Source organism: Pangasianodon hypophthalmus, chromosome 8 (genome assembly GCF_027358585.1).
Source record: "Pangasianodon hypophthalmus isolate fPanHyp1 chromosome 8, fPanHyp1.pri, whole genome shotgun sequence".
NCBI classification, from domain to species: Eukaryota; Metazoa; Chordata; class Actinopteri; order Siluriformes; family Pangasiidae; genus Pangasianodon; species Pangasianodon hypophthalmus.
In genome coordinates, this window is record NC_069717.1 from 15,707,903 (window position 1) to 15,728,680 (window position 20,778).

The 20,778-nt window shown below is 37.5% G+C and overlaps 5 protein-coding genes across 6 annotated transcripts; 2 read left to right on the forward strand and 3 right to left on the reverse strand.

Moving 5' to 3' along the window:
* The first annotated feature begins 2,246 nt into the window (after positions 1-2,246).
* Positions 2,247-9,256, forward strand: smyd1b (SET and MYND domain containing 1b). Of its 2 annotated transcripts, XM_026915243.3 has the most exons (10): positions 2,247-2,456; positions 3,503-3,679; positions 3,882-4,095; positions 4,208-4,338; positions 4,905-4,943; positions 6,251-6,446; positions 7,368-7,460; positions 7,726-7,889; positions 8,001-8,169; positions 8,838-9,256. In XM_026915243.3, the coding sequence occupies exons 1-10, from the start codon at positions 2,335-2,337 to the stop codon at positions 8,991-8,993; spliced, it is 1,461 nt and encodes a 486-aa protein (XP_026771044.3). In that variant the 5' UTR covers positions 2,247-2,334; the 3' UTR covers positions 8,994-9,256. The 2 variants fall into 2 exon arrangements, with proteins under 2 accessions (XP_026771044.3, XP_026771053.3); XM_026915252.3 differs by lacking the exon at positions 4,905-4,943.
* A 2-nt stretch (positions 9,257-9,258) lies between these two features.
* LOC117597774 (fatty acid binding protein 1-B.1) lies at positions 9,259-11,048 on the reverse strand. The gene is made up of 4 exons (XM_034306262.2): positions 10,907-11,048; positions 10,509-10,681; positions 9,700-9,792; positions 9,259-9,484 (listed from the first exon to the last, which is right to left on the reverse strand). Exons 1-4 carry the CDS (start codon positions 11,028-11,030, stop codon positions 9,431-9,433), a joined length of 444 nt encoding a protein of 147 aa, XP_034162153.2. The 5' UTR covers positions 11,031-11,048; the 3' UTR covers positions 9,259-9,430.
* Positions 11,049-11,052: 4 nt separating this feature from the next.
* LOC117597823 (histone-lysine N-methyltransferase Smyd1-like) lies at positions 11,053-15,475 on the forward strand. The gene is made up of 7 exons (XM_053236054.1): positions 11,053-11,076; positions 11,640-11,924; positions 12,037-12,167; positions 12,738-12,834; positions 13,959-14,113; positions 14,225-14,393; positions 15,057-15,475. Exons 1-7 carry the CDS (start codon positions 11,053-11,055, stop codon positions 15,210-15,212), a joined length of 1,017 nt encoding a protein of 338 aa, XP_053092029.1. The 3' UTR covers positions 15,213-15,475.
* A 130-nt stretch (positions 15,476-15,605) lies between these two features.
* LOC117597775 (fatty acid binding protein 1-B.1) lies at positions 15,606-17,083 on the reverse strand. Its single transcript, XM_034306263.2, has 4 exons — positions 16,929-17,083; positions 16,537-16,709; positions 15,919-16,011; positions 15,606-15,703 (listed from the first exon to the last, which is right to left on the reverse strand). The coding sequence occupies exons 1-4, from the start codon at positions 16,993-16,995 to the stop codon at positions 15,650-15,652; spliced, it is 387 nt and encodes a 128-aa protein (XP_034162154.1). The 5' UTR covers positions 16,996-17,083; the 3' UTR covers positions 15,606-15,649.
* Positions 17,084-18,098: 1,015 nt separating this feature from the next.
* On the reverse strand, positions 18,099-20,253 carry LOC113527448 (arginine vasopressin). Its single transcript, XM_026915276.3, has 4 exons — positions 20,121-20,253; positions 19,851-19,972; positions 19,498-19,702; positions 18,099-18,533 (listed from the first exon to the last, which is right to left on the reverse strand). Exons 2-4 carry the CDS (start codon positions 19,968-19,970, stop codon positions 18,397-18,399), a joined length of 462 nt encoding a protein of 153 aa, XP_026771077.3. The 5' UTR covers positions 19,971-19,972; positions 20,121-20,253; the 3' UTR covers positions 18,099-18,396.
* Positions 20,254-20,778: the final 525 nt, after the last annotated feature.

Below are 20,778 nucleotides of genomic sequence, written 5' to 3' on the forward strand. Positions count from 1 at the left end.
GGTAGTTGTGTTATATTAGTCACCGATGTATGATAAATTACAAGTATTGCATTGTGGTGGTCAATACTGTATGTGAAGTCTTAATCGTACATTGTGAATTGACCAGCTCCTGTATGGGAGTGCGGGGAACAAACTAACGTGGGGCAAAATATAACATGAACTTTTTATGTTATTACACAGTGTCAAGCAGCGTGCACTTCTAGCCACAATTCCACATTTGCTAGCAAAGATCTGCAGTCAAGTTTCAGAACAAGTCACCTGTGTTCTCAAGAAATCTGTGTCAAAAAGTGTTTTCAGGGCATATAAGTAATTTTTTTCATCACTATTTTTTTTTGCTTACTGAGCTGTAAGTGTAAATGAAATCCAACCTTATTTTATTTTATCACAGTCTTCTTGCCTACAATGTAGCAATATTTTTGAAACATGTGACCAACTCACAGCAATTGTTAGATAGGGTAAAGTACAACCTCCATATTGTGGGGGTAGTTGTTACGAGGTATTACAACTAAGCCGCCTTTTGCAAACAGTGACAACAAGAAAATACAAGTTAATTGCACATAAACTGTGTAATAAAGTGTATAAACAGGCATCAGCATGGACACTCTGACCGGTTTGGGCTATGCAGCCCCATCCATAGCACTGTATGTTCTGACACCTTTCTATCATAGCTAGCATTAACTTTGTCAGCAATTTGTGCTACAGTAGCTCTTCTGTGGGATTGGACCAGACGGGCTAGCCTTTGCTCCCCACGTGCATCAGTGAGCCTTGGGCACCCATGACCCTGTTGCTGGTTCACTTCCTTGGACCACTTTTGGTAGGTACTAACCATTTCATACCGGGAACACCCCACAAGACCTGCTGTTTTGGAGCCAGACCTCTGGCTGTATATACTACTCTGACCCAGTCATCTTGCCATCACAATTTAGCCCTTGTCAAAGTCGCTCAGATCCTTATGCTTGCCCATTTTTCCTGCTTCCAACACGTCAACTTTGAGAACTGACTGTTCTCTTGCTGCCTAATATTGACAGGTGCCATTGTAATGAGATAATATATAGTAATGAGATAATTGTAATGAGAGAGAGAGAGAGAGAGAGAGAATGCTTGGTTTGGTTATATTGAATCAGTGTTGTTATTAGGCTTTATTACACTTTTCTAGCAAGTGTTACAGCTAACACTCTGTCTGTTACAATTAATCCCACCCATGGGGTAAGTTGTAGCATTGCACATCCTGTCACTTTTGGTGGAATTGTACATGACCAGTAGGTGCTGGAAACAAAGTTCAAGTGTTCATGTAGCAGAGATGTATATGTTTCTTGTATAAAAACATGATTATTGTAACTTAAATATTTGTTAAATTACTTAGAGAAAACCAAAATGTGTTAAGTTGTGCCCCACTCTCCCCTACTCACAGAGCAAATCATAGTATAGCAGTGGTAGGCTTCCCATTCATTTAAATAATTGTGAACTATAATGTTGTGCTTGTTTTAATTAAATTCAGGTTTGTTTGTTCTTTTTGAGTTTTATGGAACTTTTAAGTGTTTACAAATTGAGTTTTCATGGCAATGTTGAAATTTCCACTGAATTTCAAAAAGGTGAATACAAACTATTCTAAATTCAGACTCTGTGTTAAGATTTGCTGTATTATATTTATTGATTAACTAGTATTAAATTTATATGTAAAAAAGAAAGAAAGAACGCAAAGAAAGCAAATTCTGTATTTTGTGCAATTGTAACATCCTATAGTTTCAACTGAGGGAGTGGGAATAAATGTGAACTATCAAAAAGAAACAGAAACACAGGAAATTTGCTGTACAAGGTTTGTGGAATGTCGAGAAGTGTCGAGAAACAAGAAGGTGGTCTTGGGAAAGTGCTGGAAACAAACACCAATCACATGAAGCCAAGTGTGTGCCCAGGTGGGAGCAGCTGTCTTTCGTCTCTACACCCAATCTATGACTGACAGGCCCAACTGAGAGACTAAAATATCCCCCAGGATCCTGAATGGCCATTCACCCATATAGAGATGTTCCATTTTGCTACATCATAGGAGGTTATTTAACATAACAGAAACCCACCCAAGAACCAGGAGAGTCAGGAGACATTGTCTGTGATCTTTTTCAATAGATTTATGGTATGTGCTGGCATTAGAATACTCTCATGAAGATTAACCACTAAAAAATTCACCCCCCACTTCTGAGCACAAGATGGTATGACTTGAGGGTGCAGGCTATTTTAGAAGGTGGTAGTGGAATGTCCAGCTGTTAAGCTGATGACCTACAGGACACTCTGCCATTATAACAGAGAATATAGATCTACAGAGACTGCACAACTACAAACATGGAGAACGTGGAAGTGTTTGACTCACCAGGAAAGGGACGTGGTTTAAGGGCCACAAAGGAAGTATGGGCTGGGGATGTACTGTTTGCAGAGCCTTGCTTTGCGGCTGTTGTTTTTGATAGGTAAGTAGTTTTATGTTTTATATTAACTGAAAACTTTTACAAAGCATGAGTCTTTATGTGACTGGTTGAACATGTTCAGATTCACTCAATGCTTCAACTGGCAGATGTAGCAGCACCACCACCCACATCAGGCCTTACTGTAAGTGCAGAAACAAACATGTGGTCATTGGATATAGTATGATGTCATGATGGCATTTTTTTTTCATTCTTACATCAGACTATTTCTAGATTTATTCTTATAAATTTAGAGTATAGTTACAGTATATTGAAAATGTTATATATGAAAAAATAATGCTGGAATATATAAGTTTAATTTCTCCCTGTATCATGAGAGATATTGTAGCTCAAATGTCTGCCATTGTATATTTCACATTACCTCCCAGAAAAACCTTGTTGAAATTAACAAATAAATAAATAAATAAATAAAATTTAAATTTCAAAATGGAAGCCAGAATATGGAAGCAAGATTTCTTAATTAATTATTAATTGTTCATCATAAAATCAACACCACACTGCAAGGTTATACACAGATGAAATTGAATGAATGTGTGAATGTGTGTTCACTGTGTCATGTGAGAGACTAGCATCCAGGGTGTATTCCTGCCTTCCACCCAGTGTGCTTTGGATAGACTCCGGAGCCACCACCAGCCTGATCAGGATGATTGTAGTGATGATGAATGATTGTAGTTAAGGAACTGAACCCATCTTGACCCACCAATCAATGATTTATAAATAATTTAATTAATGTCCTACTATCACGTTCACCCTGGTTCTGACTCCTGATCAGCTTTGTTATTATTACAGTTAACATGCTTATTGTTGTTGCTGTTGTTATTACTTAAAAAGTATTTAAGTTATTCATATCAACTTAGACTTCACATGACTTGAAGGTACAGAGATAGACAGTTACCGAGATAGACAGACTCCTAATAGTGCATATTAAAGAGTGCTAGACTCTTGTTATCTTGTCAGGAAATGAGATAAATAAATGAAATAAATAACTTCTCTTTCTCTCTCTCTCTTTCTCTGTATATTCTGGCCTCCAGTTTTGCAGCTCATGTGTGTCACAGCTGTTTCCGTCGGCAGCAGAAGCTGCAGCGTTGTGGCCAATGTCGGTTTGCCCAGTACTGTGATCGCACATGTCAGCGTGCAGCCTGGGAAGAGCACAAACAGGAGTGTGCTGCCATTAAGAGCTGTGGCAAAGCGCCCAATGAAAACATCCGGTGAGAGTCTGTGGATTTGGAGAAGGGTGTGAAAAACACCAGTGTTAAATCAGTAGTATATATATACTTGCATTACTTTATCACTATTTAGTGAGAAAATTGGCTTTAGTACTAATTTACTTACATGAGAGGGTACATGTTTATCAGAAATAGAAAGAAAAAATAGCAATATCGAATTCCCTTCTTTGTTGTCTTTGGGTAGACTTGCTGCTCGTATTATGTGGCGTCTTGATAAGGATGGAGATGTGATCTCAGAGCTTCAGCTCACTAAACTGAATGACCTGGAAGACCATATCTCAGACCTCCCTGAGATGGACATGAAGGAGCTCAAAGTAGATATTCACAACTTCTTGGATTACTGGCCCAGAACAAACAAGCAACACACGGTTGACAGCATCTCACACATCTTTGGATTGGTATGTAAGAATGTGGACACTTGGTTTCGAAATCCCAGTTCCTTTTCAATTGCCATTCCTTACTAGATCCACAAATAACACTCTCTCCACTACTTAACATGTTTTACACTAGATCAACTGCAATGGCTTCATGGTAAGTGATCATAAAGGTCTGCAGGCGGTGGGTGTTGGTCTCTTCCCCAACCTCTGTCTGGTCAACCATGACTGCTGGCCAAATTGCACAGTCATCCTCAACAACGGCAAGTAAGTGCAATCAATGCTCATTATCTCTAAAAGTGTGCACCACAAAATATCATTAGTGGTAGGTGTAAAGACAGCACACACAAGTCAGTGGCTGTGGATAATGGATGAGGAAGTGGATGGTTAAAGGACGTAAGAAAGTGAAATGAAAGTGAGGGGAAGGGGATTTAGGGGAAGACTGAAACAAATCTACTGTAGTTTTAAGAATAGAAAAATTGCTCATGTGATGTGGTAGATTAACCATGGAGTATATATTATGTATCACTGAAATCCTGTGGTCCACTGAAATCATGTGCAGCATGTAGCCAAGAGATCACCATCTGCTGACTGTATCATATTCCTTTACATTAAAGCTGTGGTATTCTTGGGTAACCATGTTAAAAGAACTAAACTGTCATGTATATATTGACTTGTACTATTACTCATTTTAATAACGTTATACATTTCTTCCTTTGCAGTTTAGTTGAGCTTAAGTGTAGTCAGTTCAATAGCTGAGTGAGTGAGGGTTTTCTGAATAGGCATTCTGAAATAGCCGGGTTCTGCAATTTGCTTCTCACTTTGTCTTTCAGTCACTCTGCCACCAATACTATGTATCATACTCAGAAGAGGTGGGTCTGCTTGGCCACAATTAATCGGCCAAGTTCTTCGTTTCTTGTTATCTTCTGTTCACTATCACATACTTAATCACACTATATGATGATCAGCTACCCAAATGCAGCTATCTTCAAGTAACCAACAACAGCATAAAATGAAAACGCTTCAATTTTCAGCTCAGGATTAGCCTAAATGGTAACTGATTTGTTGAAAGTACAGTTTAACACAAAAAGGAACTTCTAGGTTATATCCAATTGATTTTGTATTAACCCAGCTTGCAAAGCTAGTAATACTTTTTTTGTTTTAACCAAGATGGCTAGTGCTGTTGGGTGGTTGGTCTGTTTTTCCATCATCTGTTTCCATCATGCTCTTAACCATCACTTAATTCCAGATTTTGCCAACACGTGGATGTCTTGGCTTTTTTGCAAAACTACACATTTTGTCTCCTGTCTTCATCCTTTGTTACTATTGTTACTGTAGCATCCTTTCTGCATTTCTATATGTTTCATTACTTCTTTCACAGTAGCTGAAGGCTACTCCTTATGTCTACTTACAACTACTTTCATATCAAAGTCACACATTGTATATGATCAATACACAAATTTCATTGACATGCAGAACTGACATCTCTGCTGTTTGAAATTTTGTATTTTACTGTAGAAAATATCTGGAGAACTTCACTGAATGACAGTGCATATAGCCATGGTTCTCAAAATGGGGTCTGGGGACCCTCAAGGGTCCATGAAGCAGAGCCAGGGGATCTGGCATTATTTATTTTGTTATAGATGTAGAAATCACCACAAAAAAATGGAATGATCAAAGTTTTCATTATATATTATTGAGTTATGATAGTTATTTGCCTGTTTCTATGTGCCTGTAAACAATGTCAACTTAGACTTATGGCAATCTTAAGAAAAATGTGTTCTTTGAGCAAAAAAGTTCAGAAAGAAAAAAGCTCTTCAATAATGGCTTGAATAAATAACCAAAATATTATTGTGCACATTTAAACAATGAAACCAATATTTGAAAGGCTAGATTATATACCTAAAAAAAATACAATAAATCTGTACTGAGGGCATCAGCGGAACTTTTAATTTTTTTATTTTACAGTTAAAGGGGTCCCTGGCTGCAAAATGTTTGAGAACCCCTGGTATATGGGATAAGCTGTGTGCATTGATGACTGATACTGAACTGTGAGAGATTTAACACTTTCATCTGTAATGACGAGAGGACGGCTGAAAGCAGGACTAAAAGCCACTCCAAGATATGCACTTTTGCAGAAATAGCTTTTGGATCTCACCTGATTCGTTTCTTGTCTCAGAATTGAGCTACGTGCCCTGGGTAAGATCAGTGTGGGGGAGGAATTGACCGTGGCATATGTGGACTACCTGAATCTGTCTGAGGACCGCAAACGCATGCTTAAGCAGCAATACTTCTTTGACTGCACCTGTGATCACTGCACCAACAAAACAAAAGATGACCTGAAGATGGCTGGTGCAGTAGTAGATGGAGTTAAGGTCGGTTTTCACACGTTTTTTTTTTATAGATTGCTTAATAGAATGATTTAATCAGTTATATATTTGTCCTGGTATAATAAAGGCTAGGGTGTGCTACAGCTCATTAAGCTTGACTCTACAGATATTTGCTTTATTTAAAAAGTCAGTCAGAGTCAGTCAGTTATCTGATCCAAATTGCACTCATTGGTGAATGGCCCAGGGCTTCCCATTCTTTAAAGTTCCAAGAACTCTGCTATACAAATGCATATTGACTCCTTTGACTTACAGAGTGAGAGATGAGAAAATAGCCTTACTATCAGTAGATATCTGTAGACCTACGGGCCTGATGTCCAGGCACATTTGTGCTATATTTAGACCCTCTATCTTTATTATGCTGGACCAGTACAAGCATACCCAATTTACACTCAATTGGGCTAGTTTGTGAGTGGTGTTTTTTGGGCCACATTAAAAATAGTCTGTGGTCACCAACATCTTGTTTTAAAGTAAATAATCAGAATTATATTTGACCACTTTCTGCAAACATAGGCTATAGCAAACACAGATGCAGAGTGCAGACATCTTTGATGTACAGAACCATTTCTGTACAATATACTGTAAAGATTAAGAGAGGGAAATGGGGTTATGTCTGTGGCTGTGTGTACTAGGCTATGACAAAAAGGCATATTGCAGACATGGCAAATCCTAAATTTGTGTGCACCATGGTGCACTTGTTTCCCCACACAAAGACTGAGACTGTTACTCTTATAAATATGTTGTGTACATACCACTGAATATACGTAAGATTTTTTACACAAATAAAAAGTTTTATCTGATTTGACCCAATATATTATATCACAGAATTGATGGAACCTTATAATTCAAGGGTCTCAACATGTTCCATTTTGACTGATTTGGTTCAATCAATACCTCACTTCATCAAAGGTACCAGACGAGAAGGTGAAGGAAATAACAGAATATAGTCAGGAGATGCTGAAGAAGATGGAGAAGGCCCGTATAGATGCAAACTACAATGAGGTTTGTCAGATTTACACATGTGTATTGCTTCTTTGCACAAAAGCTCTGCTTAATCACGTCTATTTTAAATTGAATGACATAGTTGGCTTCTGTGCAACTTTACCTCAACATGTAGTAAGTGTTTCCTTATTTCATTAACTTCATTAACAATATAAATGACTCTATAAGGAGCTAGCCATCATAAAACATGGTTATTTTTATGAAGATGCTGTCATTTAGCTATGAGCATCACTTTCATGTTTTTCTTCTGGTCCGCTCTCTGTAGGTGGTAAAGATCTGCCGAGAGTGTGTGGAAAAGCAGGAAAACGTCCTGGCTGATACCCACATCTACCAGCTAAGGATGTGGAGTACACTCAGTGAGGTCCTTTCCTACTTGCAGTTCTTTGAAGAGGCAGCTACTTATGCGCGCAAGATGGTGGACGGATACACGTAAGTACAGACTTTTGGGAGTGAAATGAGAGTCCATGACAAACACTAATAGTGTATGTGCACTTATATTCTTGTACTTTTGTAAATGTTTTTCTTGTGACCCCAAAATAGGAAACTATACAATCCAAACAATGCCCAGCTAGGCATGGCTATAATGAGAGCAGGAGTGACCCACTGGCAGGCTGGACATATAGAGGTGGCACATGGCATGATCTGCAAAGCATATGCCATTCTCCTGGTGACTCATGGGCCCACACATCCCATTACTAAGGACTTAGAGGTAAACGTATATCCTATGTTATACAAAATAACCTATAACCTGTTACAGTTCTCCATGATTTGGTTGCTCCAACAAATGTTAAGCTTTAATCTGGATTAAATCAAAGATTATCTGTAAATCCATTTGCACTAACTTTAAACCTTGTTTAAAATAATCAGGATTTATTTAAGCACTTATGCCATCATTAATTCTGGTTTTAGTTTTACAGTAAATGTAGATTAACTTTAATCCTTTTACTATATTACTTTAAATTTCAGTTAGTGATTAATTTTAATATTGCACCAGCGGTAGATTAAATTTCAAAAATGGCAGCATATATTAGATGGACTGCTGAAAAAGAAATCCTCAAAAAGAGTTTTTCTGCTAGTTTTCACTGAAAAGGAAAGAGTTCTGAGGTAACATTGTGGATTTACATGTTTAGATGGGCAAATTCCTCATAGTGGCCAATCAGAATTATTAATACATCACGGTTTTAATTAGGGGTTAAGATTTTAACCATAGCTTAAGGTTCAAATTAAATTTAGCCCAACAAATCCTTGATTAGCGTTAACTTTTGTTTAATTTACTTGTTGGTGCAACATGCCACATGTGCAAAACCCATGAAACTGGAAACTTTCGATCTTTGTAATCAGCTTGGTGCAGCTAAGTCCTCTGCTTTTCCTCTAAAGGCTATGCGCACGCAGACAGAGATGGAGCTGCGCATGTTTAAGCAGAATGAGTACATTTACCACACCATGCGTGAGGCAGCGCTTAAAAACCAGCCCATGCAGATGATGCCAGAACCAGTTGAGGAGGGAATCAAGAGTCTTTTCCGCAAGAAGTGACCTCACACAGCTCACACATTACCATCCTCACTATTACTCAGTATGGATTTCATCACTGTGACTTAAGATACTCAGACCAGTTATCAGTATAACTGACAGCTATTTAAAACCACATGCAGTACTTTTCTGGATTTTATTAGTTAATATAATCAAAGGCATAGGTTTTAGGCTGTATTTTATAGGTCATATAATTCTTTTTGATTTAATAGCCTACACATTTTGAATTGTGTATTTTGTAAATAAAGAGTCATCACCAGTTGAAAGATTTATGTTCAAAGTGTGTTATTCTAAGAACCCAAATGTCACTTTCAATGTGTCTAATTCAGCTGAAATCTACAGTGGTTAAGTTAGTGTCACATAGCACAATTATAAATGAAAGAGTGTCATGACAGCTGTGGAAAAATGTACTCAATCATATTTAAAAAGACCAGTGTTTATCATGACATGCGTTTGCTGGTTGTCTTGAGGACCACGTTGCCCACAGTCGTGGTCTGAAAGGAAACAAGAGCACCACATTTTGGTCAGATGACTCTTTGGTAAATAATTAAGCACACGTAAGAAATGTAAGTAGACATTTAGAGAAAAATAAACTTTGACAATGGAACTGACTGTTAAATAAAGCAAAATCTCAATTTTACTTAGTCCATTGAAAATATCAAATTATGTCTCAGTATTAAATGAAGGGATATCTTCAATCTGTACTCACATGCACAATTGTGTTGGCGTCCACAAGCTCTGTGACTGAGTCGATACCCTTCAGATTTGTCTTCAGCTTGTTGCCCTCTTTTGTCACTATGGCCTAGAAGATAGCAAGCCATGTTTAATAAGCACATCATGACGGGCTGTTTATGAAAAGTAATAAGTGCTTGAACCAACATCCTCAGGGCCGGCCAATGGCATAGGCGACATAGGTGGTTGTCTAGGGTGCAAAATAACAGAGGAGCGCAGCACAAGAGTTTGTGTGTGTGTGATTGAGTGCGTTTATGCGTGTGTGTGTCCGTAGTGCGCCCTCTCATGATGACTGTGCACCCATATACTGAGCAAAATTAATTGTGCCAATTAGCATCCGTTCATTACTGATTAAATTTAAATGGTAACATTAACATCAAGTTTACATTAACAAAAAAAAACTTATGAGTTGACAACATATCACGTTGGACTAATTTAAACACTGCCTGCATCATGACGTGATTATGATACATCACGATAACGCGTTAGTTACGCCGCTAGTGCTATGCTATTATACTCTACGCATAAACATCATACGTTTCAAAAATATGTGAAAAAAGAACAAATTTTAAAATGATTAGGCCTGTAGTCTAAAGCATTCATGAATTGCAATCATTTAAGTTTAGCTATGTCATCTAAATCTAAAATCTCGCCTAGGGCCCAACAGAGTCTGGGCCGGCCCTGAACATTCTAACGCGTGAAATAGTGCAAAACCTGATCTTTTATTGCATGAAGCACTGAATGCATGCACAGAGACACAGAGCTACAGAAATATGATGGTCTTGCCTTGACTTTTTCTCCAGTCATTGTCTCCAGTTCACACTCTTGTCCTACGGTGAAGGAGTTAACCATAACTTTGCTCCCTGTGGTTACTGTCACTTTGAAGTTATCTCCATTCTGTTCGATCTCGGAGACACTCTTGATGTCTTTGCCTTTCTCGATGAGGTCATCAGGAAGACCTAGAAGAAGAGTTTTTTCAATATTAATTCAGTCCAGCTACATCTCAGTCTAAACCCAAAATCTAGCACCCCCATTTTTTTCTTAATCAAAAAAAAAACAACAAAAAAAACAATTGTTTAGTTTGTTTGATTGAAATATTATGAACAACAGAACAGACATGTTGCATATCTTCTAATGGATCAGCTACATGGATCAAGTGTAAAGCATTTCCTCAGCACACCTACCCATAGCCTTCATGAAAGGCACAAAGCCCTCTTGGCTTTCCAGCTGATATTTTCCAGAGAAGGACATTGTGACAGGACCAATGAGATGGGAAATTAATAACTTTTCTGACTTTTTATATATCATAGAGTGATGTAATGATTAACCGATGAGGGCGGAGATTCCGTCTGATGTGTGTATTACAATGACTCTTATTGGTTAACATGTTAGTACACACAATGCCTATTAAGGTTTGTAGAGTGAATGTGGCTCTCTGGTCATACTGGCCAAGGCCTTATGTAGATCCAATGTTGACCTTTAGCCCAGCATTCACTTTACTCAGCTTATCTTTCATCTCAAGATAATTAAAACATTTAATTACAACTGGTTTACTTGTAGTGCATTACATCAACATTATTCACCTTATTTCATGTTATCTGGATTATAATCTTTTTTTCAGTGTTCATTAAGAATGTATGCACACATATTTCTGTTTGACTTTGTGGCACAAATCATACTAAGATACAAAAAAAACCCTACACATCATTTTAATGCCAAAAACAATTGAGTTTAAATACTGTTATGATTCAGCACTAAGGTAAGTGCTTTTAACTATGCTTAATTTATAATCTATATCTATTAATCTATGTCTAATTTTTTTTCTCCAGTCAGTCATCTCAGTGACACTCATTTTACCCATTTTTATCTCTATTTAGTGAGAAAACTGGCTTTAGTACTAATTTACATACATGAGAGGGTACATGTTTATCAGAAATAGAAAGAAAAAATAGCAATATCGAATTCCCTTCTTTGTTGTCTTTGGGTAGACTTGCTGCTCGTATTATGTGGCGTCTTGATAAGGATGGAGATGTGATCTCAGAGCTTCAGCTCACTAAACTGAATGACCTGGAAGACCATATCTCAGACCTCCCTGAGATGGACATGAAGGAGCTCAAAGTAGATATTCACAACTTCTTGGATTACTGGCCCAGAACAAACAAGCAACACACCGTTGACAGCATCTCACACATCTTTGGATTGGTATGTAAGAATGTGGACACTTGGTTTCGAAATCCCAGTTCCTTTTCAATTGCCATTCCTTACTAGATCCACAAATAACACTCTCTCCACTACTTAACATGCTTTACACTAGATCAACTGCAATGGCTTCATGGTAAGTGATCATAAAGGTCTGCAGGCGGTGGGTGTTGGTCTCTTCCCCAACCTCTGTCTGGTCAACCATGACTGCTGGCCAAATTGCACAGTCATCCTCAACAACGGCAAGTAAGTGCAATCAATGCTCACTATCTCTAACTATCTATCTGCATCACAAAATATCATTAGTGGTAGGTGTAAAGACAGCACACACAAGTCAGTGGCTGTGGATAATGGATGAGGAAGTGGATGGTTAAAGGACGTAAGAAAGTGAAATGAACATGAGGGGAAGGGGATTTAGGGGAAGACTGAAACAAATCTACTGTAGTTTTAAGAATAGAAAAATTGCTCATGTGATGTGGTAGATTAACCATGGAGTATATATTATGTATCACTGAAATCCTGTGGTCCACTGAAATCATGTGCAGCATGTAGCCAAGAGATCACCATCTGCTGACTGTATCATATTCCTTTACATTAAAGCTGTGGTATTCTTGGGTAACCATGTTAAAAGAACTAAACTGTCATGTATATATTGACTTGTACTATTACTCATTTTAATAACGTTATACATTTCTTCCTTTGCAGTTTAGTTGAGCTTAAGTGTAGTCAGTTCAATAGCTGAGTGAGTGAGGGTTTTCTGAATAGGCATTCTGAAATAGCCAGGTTCTGCAATTTGCTTCTCACTTTGTCTTTCAGTCACTCTGCCACCAATACTATGTATCATACTCAGAAGAGGTGGGTCTGCTTGGCCACAATTAATCGGCCAAGTTCTTCGTTTCTTGTTATCTTCTGTTCACTATCACATACTTAATCACACTATATGATGATCAGCTGCCCAAATGCAGCTATCTTCAAGTAACCAACAACAGCATAAAATGAAAACGCTTCAATTTTCAGCTCAGGATTAGCCTAAATGGTAACTGATTTGTTGAAAGTACAGTTTAACACAAATAGGTACTTCTAGGTTATATCCAATTGATTTTGTATTAACCCAGCTTGCAAAGCTAGTAATACTTTTTTTGTTTTAACCAAGATGGCTAGTGCTGTTGGGTGGTTGGTCCATTTTTCCATCATCTGTTTCCATCATGCTCTTAACCATCACTTAATTCCAGCTACGTGCCCTGGGTAATAGCTCATTGAGCTTGACTCTACAGATATTTGTTTTATTTAAAAAAGAGTCAGTCAGTTATCTGATCCAAATTGCACTCATTGGTGAATGGCCCAGGGCTTCCCATTCTTTAAAGTTCCAAGAACTCTGCTATACAAATGCATATTGACTCCTTTGACTTACAGAGTGAGAGATGAGAAAATAGCCTTACTATCAGTAGATATCTGTAGACCTACGGGCCTGATGTCCAGGCACATTTGTGCTATATTTAGACCCTCTATCTTTATTATGCTGGACCAGTACAAGCATACCCAATTTACACTCAATTGGGCTAGTTTGTGAGTGGTGTTTTTTGGGCCACATTAAAAATAGTCTGTGGTCACCAACATCTTGTTTTAAAGTAAATAATCAGAATTATATCTGACCACTTTCTGCAAACATAGGCTATAGCAAACACAGATGCAGAGTGCAGACATCTTTGATGTACAGAACCATTTCTGTACAATATACTGTAAAGATTAAGAGAGGGAAATGGGGTTATGTCTGTGGCTGTGTGTACTAGGCTATGACAAAAAGGCATATTGCAGACATGGCAAATCCTAAATTTGTGTGCACCATGGTGCACTTGTTTCCCCACACAAAGACTGAGACTGTTACTCTTATAAATATGTTGTGTACATACCACTGAATATACGTAAGATTTTTTACACAAATAAAAAGTTTTATCTGATTTGACCCAATATATTATATCACAGAATTGATGGAACCTTATAATTCAAGGGTCTCAACATGTTCCATTTTGACTGATTTGGTTCAATCAATACCTCACTTCATCAAAGGTACCAGACGAGAAGGTGAAGGAAATAACAGAATATAGTCAGGAGATGCTGAAGAAGATGGAGAAGGCCCGTATAGATGCAACTACTGCAGCTACTTATGCGCGCAAGATGGTGGACGGATACACGTAAGTACAGACTTTTGGGAGTGAAATGAGAGTCCATGACAAACACTAATAGTGTATGTGCACTTATATTCTTGTACTTTTGTAAATGTTTTTCTTGTGACCCCAAAATAGGAAACTATACAATCCAAACAATGCCCAGCTAGGCATGGCTATAATGAGAGCAGGAGTGACCCACTGGCAGGCTGGACATATAGAGGTGGCACATGGCATGATCTGCAAAGCATATGCCATTCTCCTGGTGACTCATGGGCCCACACATCCCATTACTAAGGACTTAGAGGTAAACGTATATCCTATGTTATACAAAATAACCTATAACCTGTTACAGTTCTCCATGATTTGGTTGCTCCAACAAATGTTAAGCTTTAATCTGGATTAAATCAAAGATTATCTATAAATCCATTTGCACTAACTTTAAACCTTGTTTAAAATAATCAGGATTTATTTAAGCACTTATGCCATCATTAATTCTGGTTTTAGTTTTACAGTAAATGTAGATTAATCCTTTTACTATATTACTTTAAATTTCAGTTAGTGATTAATTTTAATATTGCACCAGCGGTAGATTAAATTTCAAAAATGGCAGCATATATTAGATGGACTGCTGAAAAAGAAATCCTCAAAAAGAGTTTTTCTGCTAGTTTTCACTGAAAAGGAAAGAGTTCTGAGGTAACATTGTGGATTTACATGTTTAGATGGGCAAATTCCTCATAGTGGCCAATCAGAATTATTAATACATCACGGTTTTAATTAGGGGTTAAGATTTTAACCATAGCTTAAGGTTCAAATTAAATTTAGCCCAACAAATCCTTGATTAGCGTTAACTTTTGTTTAATTTACTTGTTGGTGCAACATTGCCACATGTGCAAAACCCATGAAACTGGAAACTTTCGATCTTTGTAATCAGCTTGGTGCAGCTAAGTCCTCTGCTTTTCCTCTAAAGGCTATGCGCACGCAGACAGAGATGGAGCTGCGCATGTTTAAGCAGAATGAGTACATTTACCACACCATGCGTGAGGCAGCGCTTAAAAACCAGCCCATGCAGATGATGCCAGAACCAGTTGAGGAGGGAATCAAGAGTCTTTTCCGCAAGAAGTGACCTCACACAGCTCACACATTACCATCCTCACTATTACTCAGTATGGATTTCATCACTGTGACTTAAGATACTCAGACCAGTTATCAGTATAACTGACAGCTATTTAAAACCACATGCAGTACTTTTCTGGATTTTATTAGTTAATATAATCAAAAGCATAGGTTTTAGGCTGTATTTTATAGGTCATATAATTCTTTTTGATTTAATAGCCTACACATTTTGAATTGTGTATTTTGTAAATAAAGAGTCATCACCAGTTGAAAGATTTATGTTCAAAGTGTGTTATTCTAAGAACCCAAATGTCACTTTCAATGTGTCTAATTCAGCTGAAATCTACAGTGGTTAAGTTAGTGTCACATAGCACAATTATAAATGAAAGAGTGTCATGACAGCTGTGGAAAAATGTACTCAATTTTATTTAAAAAGACCAGTGTTTATCATGACATGCGTTTGCTGGTTCTCTTGAAGACCACGTTGCCCACAGTCATGGTCTGAAAGGAAAAAAGAGCACCACATTTTGGTCAGATGACTCTTTGGTAAATAATTAAGCACACCTAAGAAATGTAAGTAGACATTTAGAGAAAAATAAACTTTGATAATTTAACTGACTGTTAAATAAAGCGAAATCTCAATTTTACTTTATCCATTGAAAATATCAAATTATGTCTCAGTATTAAATGAAGGGATATCTTCAATCTGTACTCACATGCACAATTGTGTTGGCGTCCACAAGCTCTGTGACTGAGTCAATACCCTTCAGATTTGTCTTCAGCTTGTTGCCCTCTTTCGTCACTATGGCCTAGAAGATAGCAAGCCATGTTTAATAAGCACATCATGACGGGCTGTTTATGAAAAGTAATAAGTGCTTGAACCAACATCCTCAGGGCCGGCCAATGGCATAGGCGACATAGGTGGTTGTCTAGGGTGCAAAATGACAGAGGAACGCAGCACAAGAGTTTGTGTGTGTGATTGTGAGTGGGTTTAAGTTTAGTGCAAGTTAAGTGAGGTGTATTTTCTTTAAAATAAACTTAAATGTTTTAATTTCAGTTATGTTGCTGCTTGCTTTCACTTCACCAAAAAACTCTTAAGTGTCTTCTTTTAAAATTTTAAAATGATTAGGCCTGTAGTCTAAAGCATTCATGAATTGCAATCATTTAAGTTTAGCTATGTCATCTAAATCTAAAATCTCGCCTAGGGCCCAACAGAGTCTGGGCCGGCCCTGAACATTCTAACGCATGAAATAGTGCAAAACCTGATCTTTTATTGCATGAAGCACTGAATGCATGCACAGAGACACAGAGCTACAGAAATATGATGGTCTTGCCTTGACTTTTTCTCCAGTCATTGTCTCCAGTTCACACTCTTGTCCTACGGTGAAGGAGTTAACCATAACTTTGCTCCCTGTGGTTACTGTCACTTTGAAGTTATCTCCATTCTGTTCGATCTCGGAGACACTCTTGATGTCTTTGCCTTTCTCGATGAGGTCATCAGGAAGACCTAGAAGAAGAGTTTTTTCAATATTAATTCAGTCCAGCTACATCTCAGTCTAAACCCAAAATCTAGCACCCCCATTTTTTTCTTAATAAAAAAAAACAAAAAAACAATTGTTTAGTTTGTTTGATTGAAATATTATGAACAACAGAACAGACATGTTGCATATCTTCTAATGGATCAGCTACATGGATCAAGTGTAAAGCATTTCCTCAGCACACCTACCCATAGCCTTCATGAAAGGCACAAAGCCCTCTTGGCTTTCCAGCTGATATTTTCCAGAGAAGGACATTGTGACAGGACCAATGACAGGGGAAATTCCAACTTTTCTGACTTTTTATATATCATAGAGTGCTGTAATGATTAACCGAAGAGGGCGGAGATTCCGTCTGATGTTTGTACTACAATGACTCTTATTGGTTAACATGTTAGTACACACAATGCCTATTAAGGTTTGTAGAGTGAATGTGGCTCTCTGGTCATACTGGCCAAGGCCTTATGTAGATCCAATGTTGACCTTTAGCCCAGCATTCACTTTACTCAGCTTATCTTTCATCTCAAGATAATTAAAACATTTAATTACAACTGGTTTACTTGTAGTGCATTATATCAACATTATTCACCTTATTTCATGTTATCTGGATTATAATCTTTTTTTCAGTGTTCATTAAGAATGTATGCACACATATTTCTGTTTGACTTTGTGGCACAAATCATACTAAGATACAAAAAAAACCCTACACATCATTTTAATGCCAAAAACAATTGAGTTTAAATGCTGTTATGATTCAGCACTAAGGTAAGTGCTTTTAACTATGCTTAATTTATAATCTATATCTATTAATCTATGTCTAATTTTTTTTCTCCAGTCAGTCATCTCAGTGACACTCATTTTACCCATTTTCACCTCTTCAGGAAAGCTTATGAAACACTACTATTTCACCAGCATGGTGATCCTGCTTGTCTGTGTTTTTACTTTTAATTATACCACAGTTCTATATCAACCCCTAAAACTCCCAGCTTATCATTCAGTTAATCATCTTAAAGATTATTATAGAGGTCAGCCTTTAGTAAATCTGTATTCTTTCACTGGTGTGGTGGTGGAATCTGAACTTAAAGCTTCTCCTCTCAGTCAATGGTTATCAGTTCTTCATTACTTTGCCTTATCAGAAACAAGTCTTGTTTCATATATAAATTAGTGCACACATGAATGTGCAGATTGAAAAGTGATACTGAGATGTACATGACATGCATCTAAAACATCCCACCTAAGCATAAATCAAAATTTCACATATATAAAATATATTAATTAATAACGCTTTAAGGTGAACTGCCTGACCTAAACTCATTAACCCAGATAACAGTGTTAAGAAAGATAACACATGAACAAGTCGACCTCGTCAAGTGATTGTGTACTTTTACAACATAGTTATTTTTACAGCCATCAAATCAAAATGACATCAGCTTCTTAGAAACCTAGTTACACAAAACATGTTTTCTCTACATTTATTATCAGCATAACCATAATCAGTCAGTAACCATCATAGCCACTACATGTTAATCCATAAATGATACCCTAATTATAGTGGACACAAAGCCATTTTAAATAGGAGTGCATTATAGTGTATAAGAGCTAGTGAAGAGCGCCAATAATATAAAAATCAAACAAATCCAGCGCTGGTTTCACAGAGGCTCACTGGTGAATTCTGCTGGCCAAATGCTGTCTGGTCACATGCAGCAGCTTCATGAGGAGATCTCCACCAGGGCCATCACTGCTCTCTGGATCAGATTCATCATCACCCAGACATGTCAGATCAGTGCTGCAGCCCTCTGTAAAAGAAAATGCATGCAATTAATCCAAACATATAATAAAATGAAGGCTCTCTATCTATCTATCTATCAAAGTGTAGGAAATTTACCCAATCATTCATCAGCTTACACAATTTGTGTCAGCAAACCGATCATCTATCCGATGTTGCAATCCAAACAGTTTATTAGGAGTTGTAAAATAAAGTTGACCTTATCTCTGTAGATGACTCAGTTAAGCACCAAAAGCCCCAATGACCTGATGGCTATATTGGTTTTCTGACAAGGTCATAGGAGGATTCTTAAGATCACTGCACCCTGATTTTGTTCTGTTCTGTCTCAAGCCCATTTTGTCTCAAGCTTGTCTTGGTCCTTACCAAGCCTGAAAACATTTTTTTTTTTCGTGAATTGAGATCCTACAGTTTAATAATTTTCACGATAGGTGTTTTAGTCCATAGCTAACCAGCTAGTTTACTCCAAAGTGACATTCTTCAGTAATTGCTGTAATTGCTCCAGCTATAAACTCTGTGAGTGGTCTCAAACATTATATATATATATATATATATATATAAAAACTAAAGTCAATATTTGATGTGACAAAGTTAATATTTGGTGCAACAACCCTTTGATTTTTAGGCATCAGTAGTCTCATCCGTAGTCTCAGGTAAACTTTTTTTTTCTAACATATTTTGTGCAGTTTTGTAAGGAAATTGGCTGGTAAGGTTTACTAAGCATTGTAGTGAATTTGCCACAGCTCTTCTGGAGAGTCTGACTGTCACACTTGTGTTTTTTAAGATAAAACCTGACAGCCTTTCTGTCTAAAAAAATGTCTATTATGTAATATGCTACTTTCTTTGCTGACATACAAACGGTTTTCTGTAACATTACATTTTTTTCTTGTAAAGTGATGTTTGGAAATCTAAAATGTTTTATAGACTCAGACAAAGTCTAAGACATTTAATATATAAAATCTAAACATTCTTTTTACCTGAGTTACAGCAGACACCTGGAGCAGCACAGCGCCCCCCCTCAGATCCACATGCTCTTCCTCCATTCTCACATGGAGTGGGAATGTAGTTCTCCTCCATGCAGCTTGCCGCTTCAGGAGAGCCCACAGAGCAGCCTAAACCTGCTGCACAGCAAATACTGGGACCAAAGCAGTGGCCCCTGTCCCTGGGACCACATGCTATACACTACAAAATGAGACAAATAAAGAAATGCATGGTAGTAACCATTAAGTGGGATATTTTCACCATGCCCAAAACAAGTCTAAGAAAACAGTCATCTCTATTAGATCATTAGGTGATTTCATGGTACCTCAGGTGACATATTTATCTATACCTTGCGAGCTGGTGCATCTATCAAGGATCTTTTGCCACCTATTGGGCAGTTAGAGATGTAACAGGCTGAGCAGACCGTAAGAAAGCACAGCAAAGACACATACAGTGCAGTCCCAGACATAGCTGCAGAAATTAGAAGAAAGGAATGATCAAAATGTAAACATGTAAACATAAACTACAATTGAAGACAAGACAATACACAATTAGAGACACATAAACTACCTCATATCTAAATTATTAGCAACATATCCAGCAAAACATAGTTACTTACTGCTTGATGAGCCTTTGACGCTGACCGTTGAGAAAGAGAGCAGAAGAGATGTTGGAGGTTGGAGACAAAGAGCAGCTTTTTATACTCACTTGATGAATAAAGCAAGTGCCACATGTACACCGCTACATCTAACATCTAATGATTTAATCTTAATCACAGCAGTTAATAATCTAATTAGGTGAATGATTTGAACCATTAGGCCCCATGGCCTAATGTCAAGCAGAGGTCACTACAGACTTGTGTCTCGTGTGCGTGATCCTGCATTTACCACAGGAGGGGACCAGTATAATGACGAGAAAGGAAAGCTTAGTCAAATGAAAAACAGACTTCATGTAGTTTCGCTCTTCCCTTTCAAATTGTCTTATATGTAGACATGAACTGTCTGCTATTTTTGTCATGGCTGAAGTCTCAGATTCAAGAAGAGGCAAATGATAATTAAGAATATCAGTAACTGGGCAAAAGCTGTTTAGTTCATTAATGATCTATCACCAAGTCTGAACATATTGCTTCATGGTGATTTATAGCTGAATGTAATCAGCAAAAGCTCTGTGAGTCTGCTGTACAAAAGAATGTTCTTGCAAAAGGCACTCAGAATGTGACTTTTAATCTACTGAGCACATTACACGTATGTGGAATATATACACATGAGCCTACTTAA

What these genes read in the sequence shown, in the direction of transcription:
- smyd1b (XM_026915243.3), top strand. Translation starts at nt 2,335, where the DNA reads ATGGAGAACGTGGAAGTGTTTGACTCACCAGGAAAGGGACGTGGTTTA. An exon ending in TAGATGCAAACTACAATGAG is followed by an intron (nt 7,461 to 7,725) that starts GTTTGTCAGATT and finishes CGCTCTCTGTAG; the next exon opens with GTGGTAAAGATCTGCCGAGA. An exon ending in AAGATGGTGGACGGATACAC is followed by an intron (nt 7,890 to 8,000) that starts GTAAGTACAGAC and finishes ACCCCAAAATAG; the next exon opens with GAAACTATACAATCCAAACA.
- LOC117597774 (XM_034306262.2), bottom strand. Translation starts at nt 11,030, where the DNA reads ATGATATATAAAAAGTCAGAAAAGTTATTAATTTCCCATCTCATTGGT. An exon ending in GCCTTTCATGAAGGCTATGG is followed by an intron (nt 10,682 to 10,906) that starts GTAGGTGTGCTG and finishes CTCTTCTTCTAG; the next exon opens with GTCTTCCTGATGACCTCATC. An exon ending in ACGCCAACACAATTGTGCAT is followed by an intron (nt 9,485 to 9,699) that starts GTGAGTACAGAT and finishes GTTTCCTTTCAG; the next exon opens with ACCACGACTGTGGGCAACGT.
- LOC117597823 (XM_053236054.1), top strand. Translation starts at nt 11,053, where the DNA reads ATGAGGGCGGAGATTCCGTCTGAT. An exon ending in GGGCGGAGATTCCGTCTGAT is followed by an intron (nt 11,077 to 11,639) that starts GTGTGTATTACA and finishes CATACATGAGAG; the next exon opens with GGTACATGTTTATCAGAAAT. An exon ending in CCATTACTAAGGACTTAGAG is followed by an intron (nt 14,394 to 15,056) that starts GTAAACGTATAT and finishes TTTCCTCTAAAG; the next exon opens with GCTATGCGCACGCAGACAGA.
- LOC117597775 (XM_034306263.2), bottom strand. Translation starts at nt 16,995, where the DNA reads ATGTCCTTCTCTGGAAAATATCAGCTGGAAAGCCAAGAGGGCTTTGTG. An exon ending in GCCTTTCATGAAGGCTATGG is followed by an intron (nt 16,710 to 16,928) that starts GTAGGTGTGCTG and finishes CTCTTCTTCTAG; the next exon opens with GTCTTCCTGATGACCTCATC. An exon ending in ACGCCAACACAATTGTGCAT is followed by an intron (nt 15,704 to 15,918) that starts GTGAGTACAGAT and finishes TTTTCCTTTCAG; the next exon opens with ACCATGACTGTGGGCAACGT.
- LOC113527448 (XM_026915276.3), bottom strand. Translation starts at nt 19,970, where the DNA reads ATGTCTGGGACTGCACTGTATGTGTCTTTGCTGTGCTTTCTTACGGTC. An exon ending in TAGATGCACCAGCTCGCAAG is followed by an intron (nt 19,703 to 19,850) that starts GTATAGATAAAT and finishes CTCATTTTGTAG; the next exon opens with TGTATAGCATGTGGTCCCAG. An exon ending in AGGTGTCTGCTGTAACTCAG is followed by an intron (nt 18,534 to 19,497) that starts GTAAAAAGAATG and finishes TTTCTTTTACAG; the next exon opens with AGGGCTGCAGCACTGATCTG.